This window comes from Mchenga conophoros, linkage group LG18, assembly GCF_057382185.1.
Source record: "Mchenga conophoros isolate Kocher_MC1m ecotype Shallow Benthic linkage group LG18, M_conophoros_male_GT1.1, whole genome shotgun sequence".
Taxonomy (NCBI): domain Eukaryota; kingdom Metazoa; phylum Chordata; class Actinopteri; order Cichliformes; family Cichlidae; genus Mchenga; species Mchenga conophoros.
This window is the reverse complement of record NC_140543.1, coordinates 4,195,922-4,218,635: the sequence shown is the minus strand read 5'-3', so window position 1 is coordinate 4,218,635 and position 22,714 is coordinate 4,195,922. Positions and strand designations below refer to the sequence as shown.

The 22,714-nt window shown below is 42.3% G+C and overlaps 1 protein-coding gene across 1 annotated transcript in view; it reads right to left on the bottom strand.

Moving 5' to 3' along the window:
* Positions 1-22,714, bottom strand: part of myo10 (myosin X) — a 127,765-nt gene that overhangs the window by 68,746 nt on the left and 36,305 nt on the right. The window contains exons 2-3 of the mRNA XM_085253476.1: positions 19,484-19,582; positions 2,625-2,783 (exon numbers count right to left, since the gene is read on the bottom strand). Coding sequence (XP_085109602.1) covers positions 2,625-2,783; positions 19,484-19,582 — 258 coding nt within the window. The remainder of the gene's footprint in view (positions 1-2,624; positions 2,784-19,483; positions 19,583-22,714) is intronic.

The following is a 22,714-nucleotide window of genomic DNA, read 5'->3' as shown; positions in this document are numbered from 1 at the left end:
TTTTTGGCTGCCAAACAAGGACCACCATTACGTGGCGTCCAGTTTCTAACAAACGTCTGATTGAAAGGGACTCAAAATCCTTCGCCTTATTTGGTTTGGTGCTTTTCATCGCCTGGTCAATAGCGCAAACATGGAAACACCAGAAACACCAGAAACAAGCACAACAATACTTTAAACCTCTCAAAAACAGAGTGGAACAGTAAAAGTTTATGCAAATAACCACACTAACCACAGGACAAATAACAAGGCTAAATTCATCTGAAGCTCTTTGGTCACAGTGCAGTAATGTTTAAGAATTCAACCACCTGCATAAATACTCTGCAAAGGCGTCACAAGGCCGCCATTTCTGGGAGAATAAAACGATCCAAGCAAAATAGTTAACTTAGTGTTTGGACTGTTTAACAGGGTTAAAACTGTCCAACTGTGTAACCCCAGCCCTGCATTTTAAAATTAACTCCCTTAAATTGAATGCAAAAAAAAAAACAAAAAACAGCAGGCAGCAACTTTTGAGGTAAGGGTTCAGATTAAGAATGTTAAGGCTGATGTGATGCACTATGTTATATAGACAGAGACACAAATCCTTTCCTAAGAAAAAGGGGAAAAATACAACTTGAAGCTGTGAAAAACCATTTCGAAGTGCCAAAGACCTTAGCCAGGTCTGAAGACTTCTCTTCTAACAAGATAGTAACTCACAGTGTAAATCTTTAAGCTTGCACTGCATTTGGGCAGCGGTTAGGGTGCGGCTTAGGTGCCAGCACGGATGAGCCAATGTCTGAGGGAATGTGAGACAGCTTTTTTAAGGGCACTGGTGTGTGTCTGTGCTGGGAAATGGGACATGTGTGCTCTTACACAGAGAACAATGGCAGGTGTTCATGTGGTTTTACAAAGCATTTTAAAAAGTAAAAACAGACCCTTTTAAGTAGGAAACAGCAATTTGTTTATGGTTACATTTATGCAGCTATTTTACATTCTTTTAACATTTTATAATTAGGCCATTCTTTAACACTGTCATGCATGAATTATGACAACCTCAATCAGGATTTTTGGCTTAAGTATTTTTATTCATCTTTTCATGCCTAGAGACGAATAAAAATACTTAATGAACGGGTTAAATAACAATAATTACAATGACACACATCATACATCTATAGTAACATGAAACAGCCAGTGGGTGGCAGGGTATGGAGGGACACATTGGTGTCCAATGTAGTGGTTTATGTGCAAGTGTGCCATCAACACTGACACAAATACAAGAAAACAGCCTTTGACTAGCTGCCCACTGCAGTGGCCACTATGTGTGAAAGGGTTAAAATAATGAGCACTGCCACTACTATGATTTATTATTCTTGAAATGCTTTTTCATATATATGTTTTAAGGAAGTGACTAAAACCAGAAGCTGACTTTAGTGAATTTGAGCAAATCCACCTACAGCTGACATAGAAAGAAGAAAATCAGAATCAACCCCAAAATTCTATTTATACTATACTATATTAGGTTTTTAAGCCATAAAAGTGTTTGCAAAAAGTCTATGTATAATCCACCAAAAATATCAGTTTAATCTATGTTGTATTTACAGTGAACATTAGGAACTAAATCAAGAAGCTGTCCTGCAGGTTTGTGTTTTGGGAAACCCTTCATCGATACCCTGCTAGGTCTCTACATGTGTTTCTTGGAAGTTAAATAACCAAACCTTTGAATCAGCTTCACACTGTGTAAACCTGAAAACTGAGTCCCGTTTGTAATAAATCTGAGCCGGAAAGCCAAACTTTTTCTGACAGGATATCCCAGAGGAGCCAAAGATCCATGTAGGGATATGCTTTGATTGCACTGTCAATTAATCCTACAGTCATGTACAGACCAGTAAGAAGCTCCAGAAAGATACAATAGCTCTCTCACGTCCCCATTTCCTGGCACTGATTTAAAGCAGAGGAAAGCTCTCTGACCCAACCATCTCTTTCACCTGCTCGTTTCTAGATGGTTATCCCTGCTGTTGTGCAATGTTTGAGCAACTCAAGATATTCATGGGAGAATGCTGCAGAGCTGATGGATGAAGGTAATGTACCTTGACAAACCAAGCTGTCAACGCAAGCACTGATAGCGCTGATGGACTTCAGATTGGTTCTGGTTTTTGATGCTAGTGGTTCAGATTTTGTTTTTTGTAACCTGCCTCATATTACTTCTGCCGAGTTATCCCAGGGACTGAAACTGCAAATTCAGCAATATTTAGCAAGTAAACCACATGTTGATGAACTGTTGAAGCTCAGTCAGGACCACCATACTCAAAAGAAGATTATTATTTCCATCTGTGGTAATTTTTATTTGATGGAATAGCTGTGTGCTTAAAACCTCCCTGCCCTTTAGCATGCTGATGTGGATGTGGAGAGAACTCCTTCGCACTCTTGGAATCCCAGAAGCAGCCAGACCCCCTGCACAGATTATGCTAGGTGAGACTAATAAGACTTGCATTGAAGGGCATTAGTGGAACCGTCAGCTGTTGTGCAGATCAGCTGAGCTTCAATTCATGGTCAGTCTTCATATTAATATGTAGGATTTTCACCAGGGACAAAAAAAAAAAATCAATCACTGTGTTGTTCTCATCAAGTATTGCTTGGAGGAAACTTACATAGATGTACTTCTGTTTATAGCGCAGGTACAGGTTGTGCATGATGGCGCCCTCGTGAAGGTCCTCAAGGCTCGCCATGTCCTCCACCCCTCTGATGCTGCTACGGTGCATGGGTTGCACTTTCTGCCTGGTGAGCGTATTCTGCTTGTAGGTGTACACCTGGGTCAGAAAATGGAAAAAGTCCATATGTAAACTACGTAAATGATAATCACATGAATCCACATTGACATTCTAAAAGCAGAGGATTAAAGAACTACTGCAGGAAATCTTTGAAGTAGAATTAATAAAATCAACCCTCATCTTACTCAGACTTTATTTCCCCAACTTTAGGGGCGATATATCCCCTAAGAGGCAATCATGTTAAAAATCACAGGAAATCATTTATCCCTACAACAGAGCAGTTTCCTGAGATGCTGTTTTATAGCAGAATTGGTCCATGTCAACTTCCTCTTAAAGTCTGATCTGGTCACAGGTCATTTAGTTTCTGGTTTAAGGCCAGATGTGGACATCAGGCTGCCAGTTTTCTACCACAAGTTTTACAAGTGCATTTTTAGATTTGAATTTCATTCGGTTTGGCTCTTTTGTGAGAGAATGAGCCAGACGAGAACAGATAAAGGCAAGAGCACCAGACCACAGCAGTTTCTGAGAAATGTTAAAAAGCTCAGACTTCTGAAAACCCAGATGTATCGAACAAAGCCGACGGCATTTCCCCCTTTTACTTTGAAACTCAACATAATTAAAGTTCTAGAATTAAATTGCATTCACGTGCGTTTATCAGGGATAAACTAGAATGAGAAAAAACATGAAATTCCAAGAACACATAGCAAACATTGTTGTGGTGCATAGTTTCATGTCTCAGTCATGATGAAGCGTAACAGAAAACAGCTGAGAAAAATGACTGAACCATGACAGGAAATGTCGATGTGTCCAGCTTAACACAACTTCTTTTTCTACAAATTGCAGATATTATGGATGTCAAAAGTAAACCATAATAACTGTATGCTTTTACAATGAATAGTATTCTGTCTGACAACTTTGATCTTATGTTACTCAAAGGATGAGATGCAAAGTTTGGTGGTTACAGGCAAACACAATATATTTGATGTAGAATTTCCACATGTTAAAGGTTAAAGGTGTCAAAAACCCACTGATTATGAATTCTAGTGAAGACAGGACACAATGCATGCAAGATACAACTTCAGAAAACGGTAGAGAAGTAGGAATACCAGAGGCACAGACTATGAGAGAGACACAGCACACTGAAAATCTATGAGTGAATTACACAAGAGCTAAGATGATGGTAGAAATCTACCTCCCAGGGGAAAAAGCAGTTTACATTTTATTTAGGGACAAAGCTGCAAGCCATTTATCAGAACTGACTGCTGATTCAGTGCATGCAGTCTCTATGCTCCATTGAAAGGTCAATATAGATAATGTTTCAAAATACCTCCTTTAAAAATGTTTTTTTAAATGCCTTGAGACATTTTGAGATGGCTGTCAAGGCGAGAATCTCTTGAAGGGTTTAAGAAATGTCACAGTGGTCAGATATCCCTGCTTCTTTTGAAAACAGGTGCTTTTATTTTGCATAAAGAGAAAGTGCACAAGAATACTGAACAAGATGGATCTTTAGTTTTTTTGTGAATCAAAAGAAAAACTACAAAGAAACAAATGAAAACCTTAGATTTGTTTTAGACCTCCAGCTGAAAATACACCTCCATTAAGCTGCTATTATTTTGCAGGTGGCAGCATTTAACTGGAAGGTTTCATGTAAAAGTATTGTAATTCCTCACAGCTTATAATTCAAGGCTTGTTGTGATAAACCTGACCCTGAGCCTGTAGACTACATGAAATCTGGAGCTGGACAAGGGCAGCCATCAGTAGATGTCTTCTTATCATGTGTCTGAGGACAAGGCCGAACAGCTTCTCGAGACTAAACTCTCGTCCTGCAACGTCTCGTCAAAACTAGTGATAGCTGTTAAATACCCCACTGCATTTTCAAACCATTATGAAACTCAGTCTGTCATTTAATTACCAAAGTTTTCTAAACTTGTATTACTTCCACCTTATGTTCAGTCTTCTGTGTGTTTCATAAAACTATTACTGAGATAAAAGCCAACTTTCTATCTTGCTTGTGATTCAGTTTGGAGGTCAAATTAAGTTCACTCTTTGCATAAATGTATAAATTGTTGGTTTCCATCATCAGACAGCCTTAAAAGCCTGATCAAACACTACATTTAACTCTGAAGAACTCAAGCTAATCAAATCCTTAAAGGATTGGTGCACAGATCAACCCACCATCCATTTATTTCATTATTATTATTATTATTTGGTTGAACTAACTGTGCAAAATCCAAACAGACTCAGTTTGTTGAGATCTGATGCATGTTTACACTGTAGTTAAAGACATCAGGCCTCAACCACCACAAAGGCTTCTCGTGGAGATTTGTTGTTCAGAATGTGAATTTATGCATGCAAATAAGCCGGAGACACACCTGTCTGTTATAGCGAAGAGAGACAAAGACTAAGCGGACATTTGAGCGCTGAAACATGTAACGTGTGATGTCATGACTTCTGCTTGTTGGAAAGCCACAATTTCTCATCCGTGTTCTTTGGTAAAGTATCTTTCCTTAAAAATTGATTTGGCCTTCATGGTCAGACCACAAACTTGAGTCTGAACATCATGCAGAAGTCACAACGTTGATAGCAGTATCAGAAAGAAAGGACATTTACCATATACTATTTTTGACCATTTCTGTATTAAAATATTATATTTATTAACTTTTTTCACCTCCAATTAGTCTTCTGGAATTATTTGTAATAAAAATGAAATCCAAATAGAAAAGTAAACACAGAAGGAACAAATCTAGAGTTTCAACCATGCAACAGGCTTAAATCTCTTCAGCATTTCGACAAAGAGGCCATTCTTCTAAGCAGCTTTCTACAGTCGGTCAGTAGTGCCAACTGTTTAAGGCCACACGATGGTCCAGTTGTGAAAAGCAAGAGACAGAGAGGTTAATTTAGGGCAGACCTCCAATTATCACTGCTCTGCAGGGAGTTGCAGCCTGCAGGATCACCAAGGGAGATGTGCTCAAAATAATGACCCATCACTGCAGGAAGGTCTGGGCATCTTTCAGAAGACAACTATCAGATTCTGAAGTAGAAAACTGTCCTCACTGCTGGACTCTGTTGGTAATCGCTTTTATTTAACTGCTATAAATTCATCAGTGAGGTATTACTCCATCTGACTTTAAGTCTAGTTGGCTTTGGGATGGAAAATGCAGAGCAGCCAAACCCTCTGCTGTCTCAGCCTTTTCTCCAAACAACCAAACCACGAAGTATTTTCAGCAACACACATGAACGGGGCATTTCCCAGATATTTCAGTAACCTTTAGCAATGACACACGAGGTGAAATAATGCAGCATTTCAGTTATTGCAGAACTTCGGGATACAGAGCATTACAGCACATTTTATCATCCTCTCTTCCAACAACGGCCTCTACTGGAAACAAAGTGCTGAACATAATGAGACATTTAGCAGTAAAAGCTCAAGATGTTACCGACCAATATACGAGCTAAAAAAAAAAAAAAAAAAAAAAAAAAAAAAAAGAGTGAATACTGGACTTCAACACATTTCACACAAGAACAAGCCGGCACATTAAAGACCAGCTAATGTAAAAATGTTTCCATTCTCACATGTGGTTCTGCTGGTTAATCAACAAGAACTTTAAGGCTACAACAAAACTTGCAGTACAAAGAAGAACTTTTATTTCACAAGCTCAAAAATGTTGGTCAAGCATTAAAACTGTTTACACTACAGGTGTAGCTGGTGCTTTAACTGCTTCAGACCTTATCTTCACCGTACACTTTGGAATTACATGAAGCCCAAAGCCTAAAAATCCTAAAAACATTCAGGGAGTGCTGACTTCATGTGAAAACGGCTTTAGAGACGAGCTAGAGTTTGCATATTCACCACATTAAAACAATCACCACTCCAAAGGTCATTCTGGGAAATGGTAAAGCCGTAGCTTATAGGATACCAAAAGAGGAAAAAGTTGGCTTGTGGTTTCAATAGGCTGGAAAAAACATAAATAATGAAGTGAATATTCCATCATTTGAAAATTTGAAAAACAACGTAACAGAAAATTACAGAAAGACGTTACAAAGATGCCGTGTACTTTAAATTCTTTCTTTTGTCCACATAAACTATTGTTACCAAGAATAAAAATGAGACCCTTATGAACCAGCCATCTCAGCGTATCCACACACACAAACTCAAACAGCAGAGGGGCCCTGAAGCCATTCGGTGACCCGCTGAGGCCGAGGGACTCTTCCAGAAGAAAACAAGTCTCTGTCTGAGTCGATGATCACATCTGACCCCCCACCCCCACACACACATTAACACCAAAACTGCCCTTCAGCATCCTGCCAGGCTTCATTTCTCACATTCCTCTCTCGGTGACGCTTCAGGGGATTCAGTCCATCTCTCAAATGTGTTTTTCCTTTAGATGGATGAAACGTGATCGAGTCCAAGAGCCGTTCAAAACCTGCCGGCATGTTCAGACGGGTTCATTACTCCAGGTCAGAACACCACATAAGTCAAAATACTTTGACTTCTGGTAACGAAAGCTAAACTGAAAGAGGTTTACACTTCTGTAGTCACCTCACTTGCAGTTTCCATGACTTCTATTTTACTAACTTCGACATGTCTCTGACATCCCCCCATACATTCCTGTAGCACCTGTTTTCAAACTATATATGAAACCCTCAGCTATAGCGCTCCTGTCTTTAAGTTTCTCAGTTATTCATCTGTTGGTGTCGTCTTGAAGTCTGTCAGGTTTGTTCAAGATGATCTTTACAAAATGTCAACACTAATCATAATAAGTTCAGCACTAATGTTGGGCTATAAATGTATGAAGCATCCTTAGTGTGTTTTGCATGATGTTAAATTTCCCCAAAAACCTGAGTAATTTAATTTAGCCACTTCTTAGCAAAACGTTTTTCTGTGACAAACAGCAGCTTCAGAATTCATGTCTAAAGGTCTGCGTTAAACAAACTTTATTTCAGGCCTCCAACAAAAACTAATTCAAACTGACTTCAACATGAGAGAACAGTAAAGGTACAAATATGAACTCATTTCCAAGTTTTAAGAATCATTCCCGGGGCAGAAAGGTTTAGGTTGAGCCTCGTCATTCTGTAACTTTCCAAGAGATCATAACTCGTGTGAATGGTGAGTTTGTCAGATCACAATCACAGTCGTAAGATCAGGATTTTAGGAGTGCAGAGCTCTACTCTCTATGGGTCATAACGGGATGTGGCTGTTTCCCTTCGTTTTTGTTGTCTGACAGCAAACATCTGAGAAAACAAGAGCTTCTTTACTCGGCCACATTAAAATGCTGACTGCCTCAGATGAGGGAGTTGCTCAAGGATGTTGACTAAACTAGCTCAACACTCGGTATACGTCAGTTTGGCATGGGCTTTGGGCTTTTTAACTTTTATGTGTACAATAAAAGGCATCGCTATCCCAAAGTAAAGGAATTGGGAAACCTCAGAAAGAAAGATGCGTATATGAATGCCATTTCAAACTATTTGCTTTTCCCTATGAGGCAAACTGTTGTACGGTGAACAGTCTTGTTAGACTAGTCCAATGTAAACACTGTTTATAGCCAGCAGTCAAACATGCGAGCCCTGAACCTTAAGGGCAGGTATTTACTTTTTACACACCTTTATCTGTCAGGTAACAACTTCACCTTCACCTTTTCACTTTGTACTTATTTCAACTAAGATGTTACACAATGAAGTTAGAAAAAATCCACCTTTTAACACCCCAAAAACCTTGAGCATATATATATGGCTCTAAATACCATCTCTTTCCTTATTTTCCTTTTAGAGGTTCCGTCCTGGATGGAAAATGGCAACCTCTTATGTTATGAACAGTATTCTATGGTTGTAGCACTAGGAGAGCACAGATTGTTCATCCACAATGACCCAATTAGATTTCTAATTGGTTCAGTTGTCTTCGTGGAGGTCCACGCCTTGAAAACAAAGCCACGGGGGCCCGAGTGCTAAGCCTATAGTGACAGATGCTAACAGGAGTAAATCTCAGTGAAACAAAGCCATTACACAGCATCACTGCACGCGAGGAGGATGCAGGGGTGGGGTCACTGCTGTACTCCTGGATCAACAGGCTCTATTCCTGGATCAAACCGGATAAACTCTGTTGTTTTTGCTTAGATGGATCCGGAAAGTGAATTCACTTTACGTTCAGGCAATTAGAGAGGAACTTAAAATTAGCAGCGAAGGATTTTCCCCTCGACTGGTCCATCACCCATCATGGTGATACTTATTCCATGGCCTGTTCTCTAAGAGAAGTGCAGATTTCGTCAGATTATCGGCCAGTAGCTCGCTCTGAAAGTCTCAAATGACCCCAATAATTTTTTTTTTTTAATTTGCTACTTTTTTTTACTTGAAATATTGCCAATATCTTTTCATAAAGCAAAACAAGGGGCTTCTGAATCATTTTATCCCGGCTATATGTTTATAATATAGCCTTTAGTACTTACTTTTTCTCTATTTTTTGCTTATGTGAAATTTTCCTACTTTTTTCTATCAGTTTGGCGAGCCACATGGCTGTAATTACCACGATGAAAGGATATGAGTCAAAGGTGTAATTCCCAGACTAAAAACAATTTAAAAGCCTTTATCTGCTTCTTATCTTTAGCTTCAGTTTATAAAACAGGGAATTTCCACTGTGGTGTTTATAGTTGTTTGATACTACTGCATGTAGTCTCCATGGGGAGTCTGACAAATCCTCTCAGGTGATTTTGCTTCTTGGATGTTTAATCTACAAATTTTTAAATCAGGGGGAGTGGAGACGTGCCCGCCAAATGTCCGAGATAACAGCTAGCCCAGAGCTAGTTCAGGTAGTTCTATGCTGCTAGTATTTATATTGTTTTTGCACCCACACCTATTAGAACAGGTGTGGGTTAACAAAAGCCTTAATGAAACAGCATTAGGACCTAAAATGTCTGAACATCAGACTGAGTCTGTGTGTTAACAGACACCAAAAGGCTGCAGGCGGCTAATTACTTCAGTAACATTTAATAATCACTCTGACTTTTCGTGCCAGTAATCAGTTTGTCAGGAGAGGGGAAATGAAACTCTTCATTATGTGTTGTTAGGAGGGAAAACTGAGCCCTCCGGCCCCTCGCTGTCCCTCGCTCTGTCAGCGAGTTGAACAGGTAACCATCCACTCTCCTCCAGCTTCACTCCCCCACCTTTCATCATCATCAAAAGCAGCAGCTGCTCTTTGAATCACCATTCATCTCCTCCTGTATTGTCCTGCAGTCAGTGAAGGAGGAGGAGACTGTCTGCACCGTCAAAAACACTGAAACCCGAGCAAGACGAGAGGAACTCTGCAACCTCTGACAGAAAGGTGTCCACACACACACACACACACACACACACACACACACACACACACACACACACACACTCTAACATTTAACAGCACTTTAACCACTGAAGGCCACTCAAAGCTTCATTATTCTTTCTGGGTAGAAGGAATAAAAGTTTGAATTTTATCCCGAGTCTGGTGTCACCAAATTTATCCTCAGGATTAAGAGCTCAGCAGATTTAATGGCTTTAGCAGCTAGATTACACTCAGGCTGAACACACTAATTCCAATTAGTTCAATAGTTTGTTGTTTGTCACTAAGTGTAAGTGACACCGAAGTAACAGAAAAAGGACACATTTAGCAGCAGGGTGCTTAAACGCTGACAGAAAATTAAACGCAGTATGTTGTCTTTGCATTACTTCAAAAAAAGGAGAAAGAAACATTCAAAGATTGTTGTTTGACCATGTGCAATAGGAATAAATGACACGTGTACACATGTGCACAGTGCTGTAAGCAACAGGTTGGGCTAATTTTATATTTGGCTAATTTTGGGAAATAATAATAATAATTAAATACAACTCCACTCCAATAACACACTTTTATTCTTTAAGCCTTAAAAACCATCAGAAAGCGTGCAGCGTTGCACTTGTACTAGTGAAGCACTTCAGTAACTTATGAGCCCACAGCGTTCACTCTGTAGCCACTGTGATGTTAACAGTGTTGCAGTAACGTGTTTCTGACTCGTCAGCTTTGGATTTCCTCACAAGGAGCAGCATTTGCGCTGAAGCTGAACAGGTGACCTTCATCTCCAGTTACACACAACAGACAACTGGCAGACACACACGAACACACACCTTCATATTTAAATCTATGAATTAGAATGAGTTCACACAAATGCACAAAAGGACAATGGACATGCATGCAAACACACTTGTTTGTATCACGACTTCAGCACTCGCTTAATGATACAAAGGAGGTACGATGTCTTGCTCAAGGGCACACACTGCAGTCACATACTGTTTTAAGGCACTTTTTTTAGTTACAGGAGAGCCGACGGAACAGAAGGCCACTCCTGATGCTAGTCACACTAGTTTGTGGTGTGCAGTAAACGATTATAAGTAACCATTACTAGTATTGTTGAGGCTCTTGAGCAGAGTGTAGTGCCTTTATGTTCTTAACTCTGAGCTTATCAAAAAGAAACCGTTCAACACACAATCCTCAATAAGATTATCACAGCTGTTTACAGCAACTGAAGGAGCTGAGAGAAAAATAAACTATATGAGAAAGAGGAGATATAAGACGAGTAATATGAAAAGCAGAAATAAAAGGAAATCAAAAAGATGAATAACAAGAAAATATAGAAAAAAGACAAGGATGGAAGAGAGAAAAATAAGAAACAGGTGGGAACCCAAAGAATAATGAAGAGATCGAAGGAAAAAGAAGGATTAAAGAGTCATTTAACATTTAAAAAAAAAAACGAATCCCAAAAATAAATGAGAAAAAATAAAACCCAAACAAGTTAAATTATCAAATGATTAGAGAATTAAAATAAAACAATTTAAAAAAGAATTTAATTTTAAAAAATAAAGAAAAATTAAATGGACAACAGAGATGGATGTATTGGAAAAAAAAAAAAAAAAGAGAAAGACACAAGAGAAGAAACAGGTACAGGAAGTGAAGGTACAGGTAAGATGAGTAATACGAGGAAAACTTTATTAACAAAGACAACTTTATCACCACAAAGCATAATTTGTTTGAACTGTGAGGCTCCAAAGCAGCGAGTCAGTTAGCATGCTACGGGCTGAAATTTATTACTTGGAATAATGAAAAATGGCTGATAAGAGGGAAGAAAAGATTTCGAGTTACTTGGATATAAAACCATTACAACTCATCCTGAGGGGAGCATGAATGGTGGCACTACAAAAAACAAATAACAAACCAAAGTGTCTCCTATATCTGTAGGATCTGTCTGATCCACGGATAGCTTTGTTAAGGTTTCGTGCTAATTTATCATGTAGATGTGGAAAAGCAGAGATTTTTCACTCAGTAAGAGAAAACTTTGACCTGCTGGAAACACATTACAAGTTTTAAGAACGCCAAGTTCACGTGGACTCCTGAGGCGACAGATGTAAAGAGAGACGGACCCCTCCATCCTCTAGTTGACATTTTTTACTGTGGTGAGGAGAGTCATTAGCTTCAGTGGACGGCAGGTCTAACAGACTCTCTGAACGAGCAGAGGCCAGGAGATAAGAATGCCTTAATCTGCCAGTAAATCTTCAGGACAATACTTCAGCTCAACATGACCCTAAATCCCTCAGCACTCACATTTAGCGGCTGTCCTCTGGTAGTGACCCTCTGCTGCTCACTGGCTACACAGGAAGTCTTTGTTAAAGCTGTCAGCACAGGAGGGTAGTGCAGAGTAAATCCACCCAAACAGCTTGCACAGGTTATTGTTTGCTGGCCTGATTTTAAAGGCTTTGGTTGAACAGGAGAATAGGTGGCAGTGGAACTCACTGAAGCACAAACATGTGGAAGACTGCAGATATTAAACATCCTGGACTCTTTCAATTCCTAAAAAGGTTCCTCTATAATAAGATAAGATAAGATAGAACTTTATTAATCCCTCGGGTGGGTTCCTCTGGGAAATTCGACTTCCAAAAAAAAGCACAGCAACGACCAAAGTTACAGTTACAGAACTGTTTTTTATATATTTATATATATATTATATATATATATATATATATATATATATATATATATATATATATATATATATATATATATATATATATATATATATATATATCCAAGAAAGGGTCTCCAGTATGAAGAGTTGGACAGCACCAGGGCCCGACATGGTTCACGCCTACTGGCTGAAGAAGCTGACTGCACTCCACGAGCGTCTGGCAGCACAAATGAACCAGCTGCTAGTTAACGAAAGACACCCGGAATGGCTAACTGAAGGCCGGACGGTCCTGATCCCCAAGGACCCCAAGAAGGGACCGGTCCCCTCCAACTACCGACCAATAACCTGCCTCAGTACTACATGGAAGCTCCTGTCAGGCATCATATCGGCTAAGATGAACAGGCACATGGGTCAATACATGAGCGGGACACAGAAAGGAATTGGCAAGAATACCAGAGGTGCAAAACACCAGCTACTGGTAGACAGAACAATCAGCCGAGACTGCAAGACCAGACTGACCAACCTGTGCACTGCCTGGATTGATTACAAGAAGGCCTATGACTCAATGCCCCACAGCTGGATACTGGAATGCCTAGAATTGTACAAGATCAATGGGACCCTAAGAGCCTTCATCAGGAACTCAATGGGGATGTGGCGTACAACACTAGAGGCCAACTCCAAGCCCATAGCACAAGTCACCATCAAGTGCGGGATCTACCAAGGAGATGCTCTGTCCCCACTGCTGTTCTGCATAGGCCTGAACCCCCTCAGTGAGATCATTAACAAGACTGGCTACGGATACCGACTACGGAACGGAGCAGTTGTCAGCCACCTCCTGTACATGGATGACATCAAGCTGTATGCCAAGAGTGAACGAGACATCGATTCACTGATCCACACTACCAGGCTATACAGCAATGACATTGGAATGTCGTTCGGACTGGAGAAGTGTAGTCGGATGGTAACAAAGAGAGGGAAGGTAGTCAGAACTGAGGGGATTGAACTACCAGAAGGCAACATTGCAGACATAGAGGACAGTTACAAGTACCTGGGGATCCCGCAGGCAAATGGGAACCATGAAGAGGCCGCTAGAAAGGCTGCAACCACCAAGTACCTGCAGAGGGTCAGGCAAGTCCTGAGGAGTCAGCTGAATGGTAAGAACAAGATCCGGGCCATTAACACATACGCCCTGCCCGTGATCAGGTACCCTGCTGGGGTAATAAGCTGGCCAAAGGAGGAGATAGAAGCCACTGACATAAAGACAAGAAAGCTCCTGACCATGCATGGAGGGTTTCACCCCAAGTCCAGCACCCTGAGGCTGTACGCTAAGCGGAAGGAAGGGGGCCGGGGACTGGTGAGTGTCAGCACCACAGTCCAGGATGAGACAACGAACATCCAAGAATACATTGGGAAGATGGCCCCAACTGACCGAGTGCTCAGTGAATACCTCAGGCAGCAGAAACCCAAGAAAGAGGAGGGAGACGAGGAACCATCATGGAAGGACAGGCCCCTGCACGGTATGTACCACCGGCAGATAGAGGAGGTGGCTGATATCCAGAAATCCTACCAGTGGCTGGACAAAGCTGGACTGAAAGACAGCACAGAGGCACTAATCATGGCAGCACAAGAACAAGCTCTGAGTACAAGATCCATAGAGGCTGGGGTCTATCACACCAGGCGAGACCCCAGGTGCAGGCTGTGTAAAGATGCCCCAGAGACTATCCAGCACATAACAGCAGGGTGCAAGATGCTAGCAGGCAAGGCATACATGGAACGCCATAACCAAGTGGCCGGCATAGTGTACAGGAACATCTGTGCCGAGTATAACCTAGAAGTCCCGAGGTCAAAATGGGAGATGCCCCCAAGGGTGGTGGAGAATGACCGAGCTAAGATCCTGTGGGACTTCCAGATACAGACGGACAAAATGGTGGTGGCTAACCAACCGGACATAGTGGTGGTAGACAAACAGAAGAAGACGGCCGTAGTGATCGATGTAGCGGTTCCGAATGACAGCAATATCAGGAAGAAGGAACACGAGAAGCTGGAGAAATACCAAGGGCTCAGAGAAGAGCTCGAGAGGATGTGGAGGGTGAAGGTAACGGTGGTCCCCGTGGTAATCGGAGCACTAGGTGCGGTGACTCCCAAGCTAGGCGAGTGGCTCCAGCAGATCCCGGGAAAAACATCGGAGATCTCTGTCCAGAAGAGCGCAGTCCTGGGAACAGCTAAGATACTGCGCAGGACCCTCAAGCTCCCAGGCCTCTGGTAGAGGACCCGAGCTTGAAGGATAAACCGCCCGCAGGGGCGTGCTGGGTGTTTTTTTTTTTATATATATATATATATATATATATATACACATATATATATATACACACACACACACACACACACACACACACACACACACACACACACACACACACACACACACATATATAAATACAGAGACAAATATAAATAAAATATACAAAGGGGATAAATAGAATAAATAGGAATAAAAAATAAAAATACAAGTGAATTGCACATTTCAAGTATTGAGTCTATTGCACTGTTGACTATTTACAAAAAGTATTGCCCAAGGTATTGTACAGTGAGGTGAAGAGGCACTACAGCTTAGTTGTTCCCCCCTCCTTTGTCCTCCTGTTTCCCCTCCCTCTCCCCTCCAGAGAGGAGTTAAACAGTCTGATGGCGTGTGGGACAAAGGAGTTTTTAAGTCTGTTAGTTCTTGTCTTGGGGAGAAGCAACCTGTCACTGAACAGACTCTTCTGGTTGTTTATGGCCGTGTGCAGAGGATGCCCAGCATTGTCCATAATGTCCATCAGTTTCTTTAATGTCCTTTTCTCTGCCACTGTCACCAGAGTGTCCAGCTTCATGCCGACCACAGAGCTAGCCCTCCTGATCAGTTTCTCCAGCCTGGATGAGTCCCTCTTTGCTGTGCTGCTCCCCCAGCACACCACAGCATAGAAAAGTACTCCAGCAACCACCGACTGGTAAAACATCCTCAGGAGCTTCCTGCAGATGTTAAAAGACCTCAGCCTCCTGAGGAAGTACAGTCGGCTTTGGGCTTTTTTATACAGGTGCTCTGTGTTGCATGACCAGTCCAGTTTATTGTCCATCCACAGCCCGAGGTACTTGTACTTGTTGACCACCTCCACCTCCTCCCCCTCTATCTGAACTGGCAGTGGACCTTCTCTGGACCTCCCGAAGTCCACAACCAGTTCCTTAGTCTTTGAGGTGTTGAGTTGCAGGTGGTTTGTGTGACTCCATGCGACAAAGTTCCTCACCAGACTTCTGTACTCCTCTTCCTGATCATCCCAGATACACCCCATGATGGCTGTGTCATCTGCAAACTTCTGAATATGGCATAATTCAGAGTTGTAGCAGAAGTCAGAGGTGTACAGGGTGAAGAGAAGAGGGGACAGCACAGTTCCCTGTGGTGCTCCTGTGCTGCTGACCACTGTGTCAGACGTGATGTCCTTCAGCCTGACGTACTGTGGTCTGTCGGTGAGGTAGTCGGAGATCCAAGCCACCAGGCAGGGGTCCACCTCCATCCTGTTCAGTTTTTCCTGAAGCATACAGGGCCGGATGGTATTAAAGGCACTGGAAAAATCAAGAAACAGGATCCTGACCGTGCCTTTTCCCCCATCCAGGTGTGAGTGGGCTCTGTGTAGGAGGTACAGGATGGCATCCTCCACTCCGACACCCGCCTTGTATGCAAACTGTAGTGGGTCCTGGGCATGTTGTACCTGTGGTCGGAGGAGGTTGAGGAAGAGCCGCTCTAGAGTCTTCATAAGATGTGACGTCAGTGCCACCGGTCGGAAGTCATTCAGCTCATTGGGCCGGTTCTTTTTGGGGACCGGGACGATGCAGGATGTCTTCCATAGGGCGGGCACTCTCCCCAGTCGCAGACTGAGGTTGAAGACTCGTTGTAGCGGCTCCCCAAGTTCAGCAGCACACGCCTTAAGCATCCTAGGACACACCTTGTCTGGGCCTGCTGCCTTTCTGGGGCGAAGCTTCCTCAGTTGCCTCCTGACCTGATCCACTGTGACACTGGGAGATGTTTGGGAGGAGGGGAGGGGGGGAGATGTCTTGCTGCTGAGAGAGGGATTGGAGGAGGGGGGTGTCATGGTGTCAGGAAGGGGGGGAAGCGAGGGAGGCAGGAGAGTGGGGAGAGGACTCTGTAGTGAAGGTGAGGGTGAGGGGGTTGTGGGCTGGTCAAACCTGTTGAAGAAGTTGTTGAGTTCGTTTGCCTTCTCCACAGTCCCCCCCACTGTGCTTTTCTTGGTGTTGTGGCCTGTGATGGTTTTCACACCATTCCAGACCTCCCTCATATTGTTCCTCTCCAACTTCTGCTCCACCTTCCTCCTGTAGGTGTCCTTTGCTTCCCTCAGGCAGCGTTTCACCTCCCGCTGTGCTGCCTTCATCTCCTCCTTCACTTTGCTCCTGAAAGCCTTCTTCTTCATGTTGAGGACAGCTTTGACTTCCTGTGTTACCCACGGTTTGTTATTAGGATAACACCGTACCGTCTTAGCAGGGGCGACTGTGTCCACACAAAAGTTGAGGTAGTCTGTAAGACAGTGTGTCGCCCCTGTGACCTGTGACCCACGGTTTGGCTTGTTAGGGTTTAGTTTAGACAAGCCCACCTTTTTTCCTTTTTCTTAAGCACTTTTTTTTCTCCAGATTCAGGTTTTTTTTGCAGTTTCACTTCCCCACACTTGCGTGAGTTCAGTGAAATGACAAATCATTTAGTTCTTCTCCTGCTGCTGGTTCTGGTTAGAACTACTAGTGTAGAAAGACTGTAAGCAGTTTCAGTTTAAGCGTGTCCGAGGGACGAGAACCTTCTTGAAAAAAAGCTGACATACCTGAACTACCTGGTCAACGATTCAGCTAACAGAAGACAGAAAGTTCACGTCAAGTTAGTTATCACTGACGCAATGTCAATTATCCGAACCACCACAACTGGCTATGATCAAGCTCCTCACCTTATCTCTTTATCACTGTTGATATTGCACCAGTCCACCTATCAGTCTCCCACTTGGCTCTTCCCTCACGCATGAACAAGATACCATGCCATGCCACGGCCCCACACAATCTGGAGGGGCTCAAAGGTGGAGAAAAGCCGACCCCAAATAAGCTGCATGGGTCTGAGCTCCTGTAGACCAACTTCCTGCAGGATGGGCTGTTGGTGTCTGGTGCAATGTGGATTGGGTAATGATCAGTTGCCAAATTTGGCATTAGGGAAATGGAGTAAAGTCTAAGTGTTCCAAATAGTGGCGTGACCGATGTCTCCACACCAACATGTGGACATCAGCCATAAGAAGTTGTCTCAGTTTGCAAGCTGTAGTTCAGTTACTCAAACAATCATACAATTAAATTCATTCATCTGCCAACGCAACATCCTAAAACACAGGTGTCGAACTCCAGGCCTCGAGGGCTGGTGCCCTGCAGGTTTTAGATGTGTCCTTGATTCAACACAGCTGATTCAAATGGCTAAATGACCTCCTCAACATGTCTTGAACTTCTCCAGATGCCTGCTAATGAACTAACCATTTGATTCAGGTGTGTTGACCCAGGGTGAGATCTAAAACCTGCAGGACACCGGCCCTCGAGGCCTGGAGTTCGACACTCCTGTCCTAAAAGGTACCTTCACATTAACAAATGTATCCCATCCCAACTAATACTACAAACAATGAAAATAATATTAGGGTCTACTTTTTGTTTCGATCTGCCTATATAAAGAAACGCAACAGAAAGTTGGTTAGACACCCAGCAATCCAGATGAGAACAGAGGTGTGACTATCTACAGGAAGCCAGCCAAATGCTGCTCTTACATGTGCTCTGGTTTGTTGACACCACATGATGCTGGCACCTTTGGCTGTCTTTAAAGTGATTACTTTAATGTTTGGAGTCAATAGACCACCATTGTGTGCAGAAACCAACTTTTTGGGTACTCGTGACACTTCAGTCCAAATCTATGGAACAAAACAGCTCACAGAAGATGTTTTCAAATCTAACGTCAAAACCTCCTTGATTGATTGAGGCATGTTAATTCTTAATAATCAACCCAAAACAATGTAAACCCAGTTCCATCTGCCCTACATCCTCCATATCCACTGTTTTGAAAACATGTGGATCAAAGATGTTATGCAGAGCCATATGGAGTTTAGGGATTTTGAGCTTATCCCAAATTATGGGAAGATCTCGCTAAGCCTGGGCTTTCTTATCAGCAACAGAACAGGTGTGGGAAAGATGGGAATGCTTCTTGTCTGCTAAGCAAACAGGCATATAGACTTAATGTTTTGTCCCAGTAGGATGGAAGGACACTCAAAGAAATGTAACCCTCAGAATCCAAAATTTAACCTTGGACTATACCTGCTTTTTAAGGATGTGCTATTTTACTACATCCAAATTTAATGTTAAGTTTAAGCAAATTGGGCCAAAAAGGTCATTCTACCTGTTGTGTTCTGTGAGTTTTTGCTCCCTTGATGCACTTTACACCTCTTACTTCATATTTTAAAAGTACTACATAGGTCATCTAACTCGTGTTTAAACACTGGACATACACCAATGCAAATCAGAGTAGCAGGGAACCACCACTGCTAAGGAAGTCTCACCTTATAGCCTAAAAGGCACAGACTTCATTTTAACAGCTAGGTGATATAAAGAGGTCCAGCTAAACTTTTACTTCCATAATGAACATGTATGTCTGCTAAGAGAAGCTCATTATTTGGCACTAACAGTCAGTAGAGTTACTCGAGTGTTACCTGCTATAGTTGTTCTTACCTGGCCATAGTCAGTGGCAAAGACAACAACACCTCCGGAGCAAGAGGACACGGTGCTGGGAAGGAACTGCTCATCCTCCCGTAACCACACCCGGTCGCCCTGCAGAGGAAGAAGAAAAGTTTGCTGAAGACTCTGAATCAAAATATGACATTTATACATTTGTCTCTAAACAATTAATCAGTGATTTTCTGTCATCAATGATATTGCATGAATGGGACCATTATATACAACCTACTACATTTCTTTTTTTAAACTGATAATTTACAAAGCAAAGGGCATCTTAATTTGTTGTTGACCCTCAACAGATCCTAACCACACCTATGCTATTACTGCATAACAGAATCATCTAAATAACTGAATTAAAACCCAAGAAACTGCTTCATGTAACCTAAAAACATTAGAACTCTCTCCTTTTAAATTATTTCGCTTTTAGGTTTCAGATCAATCCAATCTTGTGACTCTACACAACAATGCTAACTGAGTAATGGGATCCACTTCTGCGTCTGGTTTTTTTTGTACAGCACTCTAGAAATCTCAGGGAGACAGAGAAACGTAACTTTATGACAGTATTTAAATAGACTATTTCAGAGGTGGTGCTGTTGGTATATTTTGTCCTTTGCTAAAGACACAGGCTTTCATGTTGCCACGGCATGACCTTTCTCTGACCAAAAGCAGAGTCTCTGCTTTCATGAAAACACGGTAAGCTGTGCAGTGTTTAGTTTCAGAGGTCTCCACCTGCCGTCACCCAGGAGGCCAGTAAAGCTGCATGTTTATTGATGCTTTTTAGCGAGGAGTTCCTGAGAGGACTTTAATACCTGCTGACCAGTCAAGTTTACTGCCACTGGTTTCTACAGCGTTTCTCCTTAGGGTTAACAGCTGGATATGAAATGACTAGAATTCCCCTATTCTTTTGTGTTTGTGGAGGATTAGCAGGGAATCTGTGGAATTTACAAGAGGAGGTCTGATTCTTAACTGCATGTTTAGACGGTTGAAACTTTGTTTGAATCGTTCTTTTGGCTTTGGAAACCTTTAAAAATAATAGCTTCACATCAAGAAAAGCTTTAGTTCAGACAGTGCAGATCATTGATGGATTCGTTTGTTTGATAGGACAGTTTCAGACTAGAAACCAGCCTCCCTGAAATACGACTGAGCTACAGAATCGAGGGGCCCTTCGAGTGGATTCCCTCCTAATCGCATAGCCACATGTGCTGTTGTTCATTAGCGTGGCAGGCTAATGCTAATGGCAAAAACAAGCTCTGCACTTCACTGAGAGGCCCCTCCTCTCTCCGAGCTAGACATACATGTGACCTTTGACCCATGGGCCCTCACTCAGACAGAGCTGCCCTGGTGCAGCAGAGAGGGGCACCTGGGTGGGAAAATGTTAGCAGATGAATGAATGACTGTGGAGTAAAACGTGCACACACAGAGTAAAGCTCAGCGTTGCAGTGTCAGCAGCAGATCAGAGGGGTGCTGCGTGTTGTTCTAAACCCCTGACCGCTCCTCTGTGCGGAGGGAAGCGGCACAGTTCAAACGGTCCTGGGATCTCCTGGTGAGATATAAATGTGGCAGTCAGAGGGACTCGAAAAGGAATTTCTCTTCTGATCCCAATTTGGTCATAAGAAGTCTTACAGAGAAACTGCTCATCATTCTTTACTTTGTTTGGCAAATTATGAATGAAACCGTTGTTATATGAAGTCCTCAATTTCGTCTTTGTTTTAGTTGCTAGTTTTTGCATTCCTTGCTTCTTTGGTTTTGTCTGCCGTATTATTCAGACCTGCTTAAATGACCGAACAAAAGGTAAGAGGGAGAAGAGGAAGGTCCCAAGAGTTTAAACCTTAAGTGTTTAAGATGCTTTTCTGCTTTTGCTGACCACCTGAATGTTCTCCTCCTGTTTAACCGTCTGAATGAACTTTTCCTCTCACGGTTGTGTTGAAAGAAGTCGTCTCCACATGAAGATAAAAATCCATTTTGATATCTTCATCAGAAGATCGTTTACAGGCCTCAGAATACATGAGGACCAAGAGTGTACCGTTATTCTCACATTATATTTAACCAGGCCTGTTACCAATGATCATGATGTATAAATCAGCCTCTCTCCCATCGCACCATGTATCTATATCCCCTTTCTGTTTTTTAAAATTATCATTTACCGGGTTGGGTTCGTGTTATGAATGAACACATTTTAACCCCAAACCATGACCCTCACGATTCCTGAACCTAAGTGAAAGCGAAATTAAGCGAGTGAAACAAAGGCAAAACACAAATGAGAGCTCTAAACAGAGGCTGGGCAGACAGCGGCGTCGGATTCTTTGGTGCTCCAGAAAAGAACCGAACAAAGGAAGGTGCTCCATTGTAACACGCACAAAGAGAAGGAGTGTGCTGTTTACCAGCCCGGGACATATGGACATTCCTGGTGTGCACCAGCACGGGAATCTGATGCTCGCACCAAGTTTGGATGTAGAAAGCAAAAGGAGGGTCTCCTTCCACCCACTGGCACACTTTTCAAGGCTCTTTTACCTCTAAAGACACCCCCCATCCCACCCCCAAATACACACATACATTCATTTTGTTTGTCCATCCTCTCTCTGCTGAGAGAAGAAAAAGAGGCATCCAGCACACATCTTATTATCCTTTCTCTCCCACCCCTCTTAATCTTCTCTGTATCTCCTCCTCCCTGAACTCTATCCCTACATGAACACACACACACACACACACACACACACACACACTACCCTGTTTCTAAACAAGGGATCTGGGCCAAAAGACTCCGCTTCACCTCCTCTCCGTCATTCATCACCACTGATTGCCTGAACTTTGAACATCAAAGATCTCATTGGTACTTTACAAAGGAATGAAGAAATTAAGGACCTAAAGTTGCATCTGTTAATGGATGAAAACCACACAGAGTTAAAGGCTAATAAAACTAGCAAATCACTCAAGAAGCACGTACCACGCTGCACAAAGCTTCAGTAACTGATATAAGGTGGGCTGGTTAAAGGGGAAATGGTCAAGAAGGTAATGTTTTTAAAACAGCAATACCACAAAAGTTAAGTGTATAATGCATATTTTTACTAGATTAGATCAAGTAGGCAGAGCAGAGGTTTCTCAGACGGCTGCACACAATTCCAACGTGCACGGAAGAGAGGAAAAGTGTTCAGGCCAAACATGTAACAGACATTTGGTGATTACATGTAAAGTCTTCCAAACACATGACTCAATGCAAACAAACAA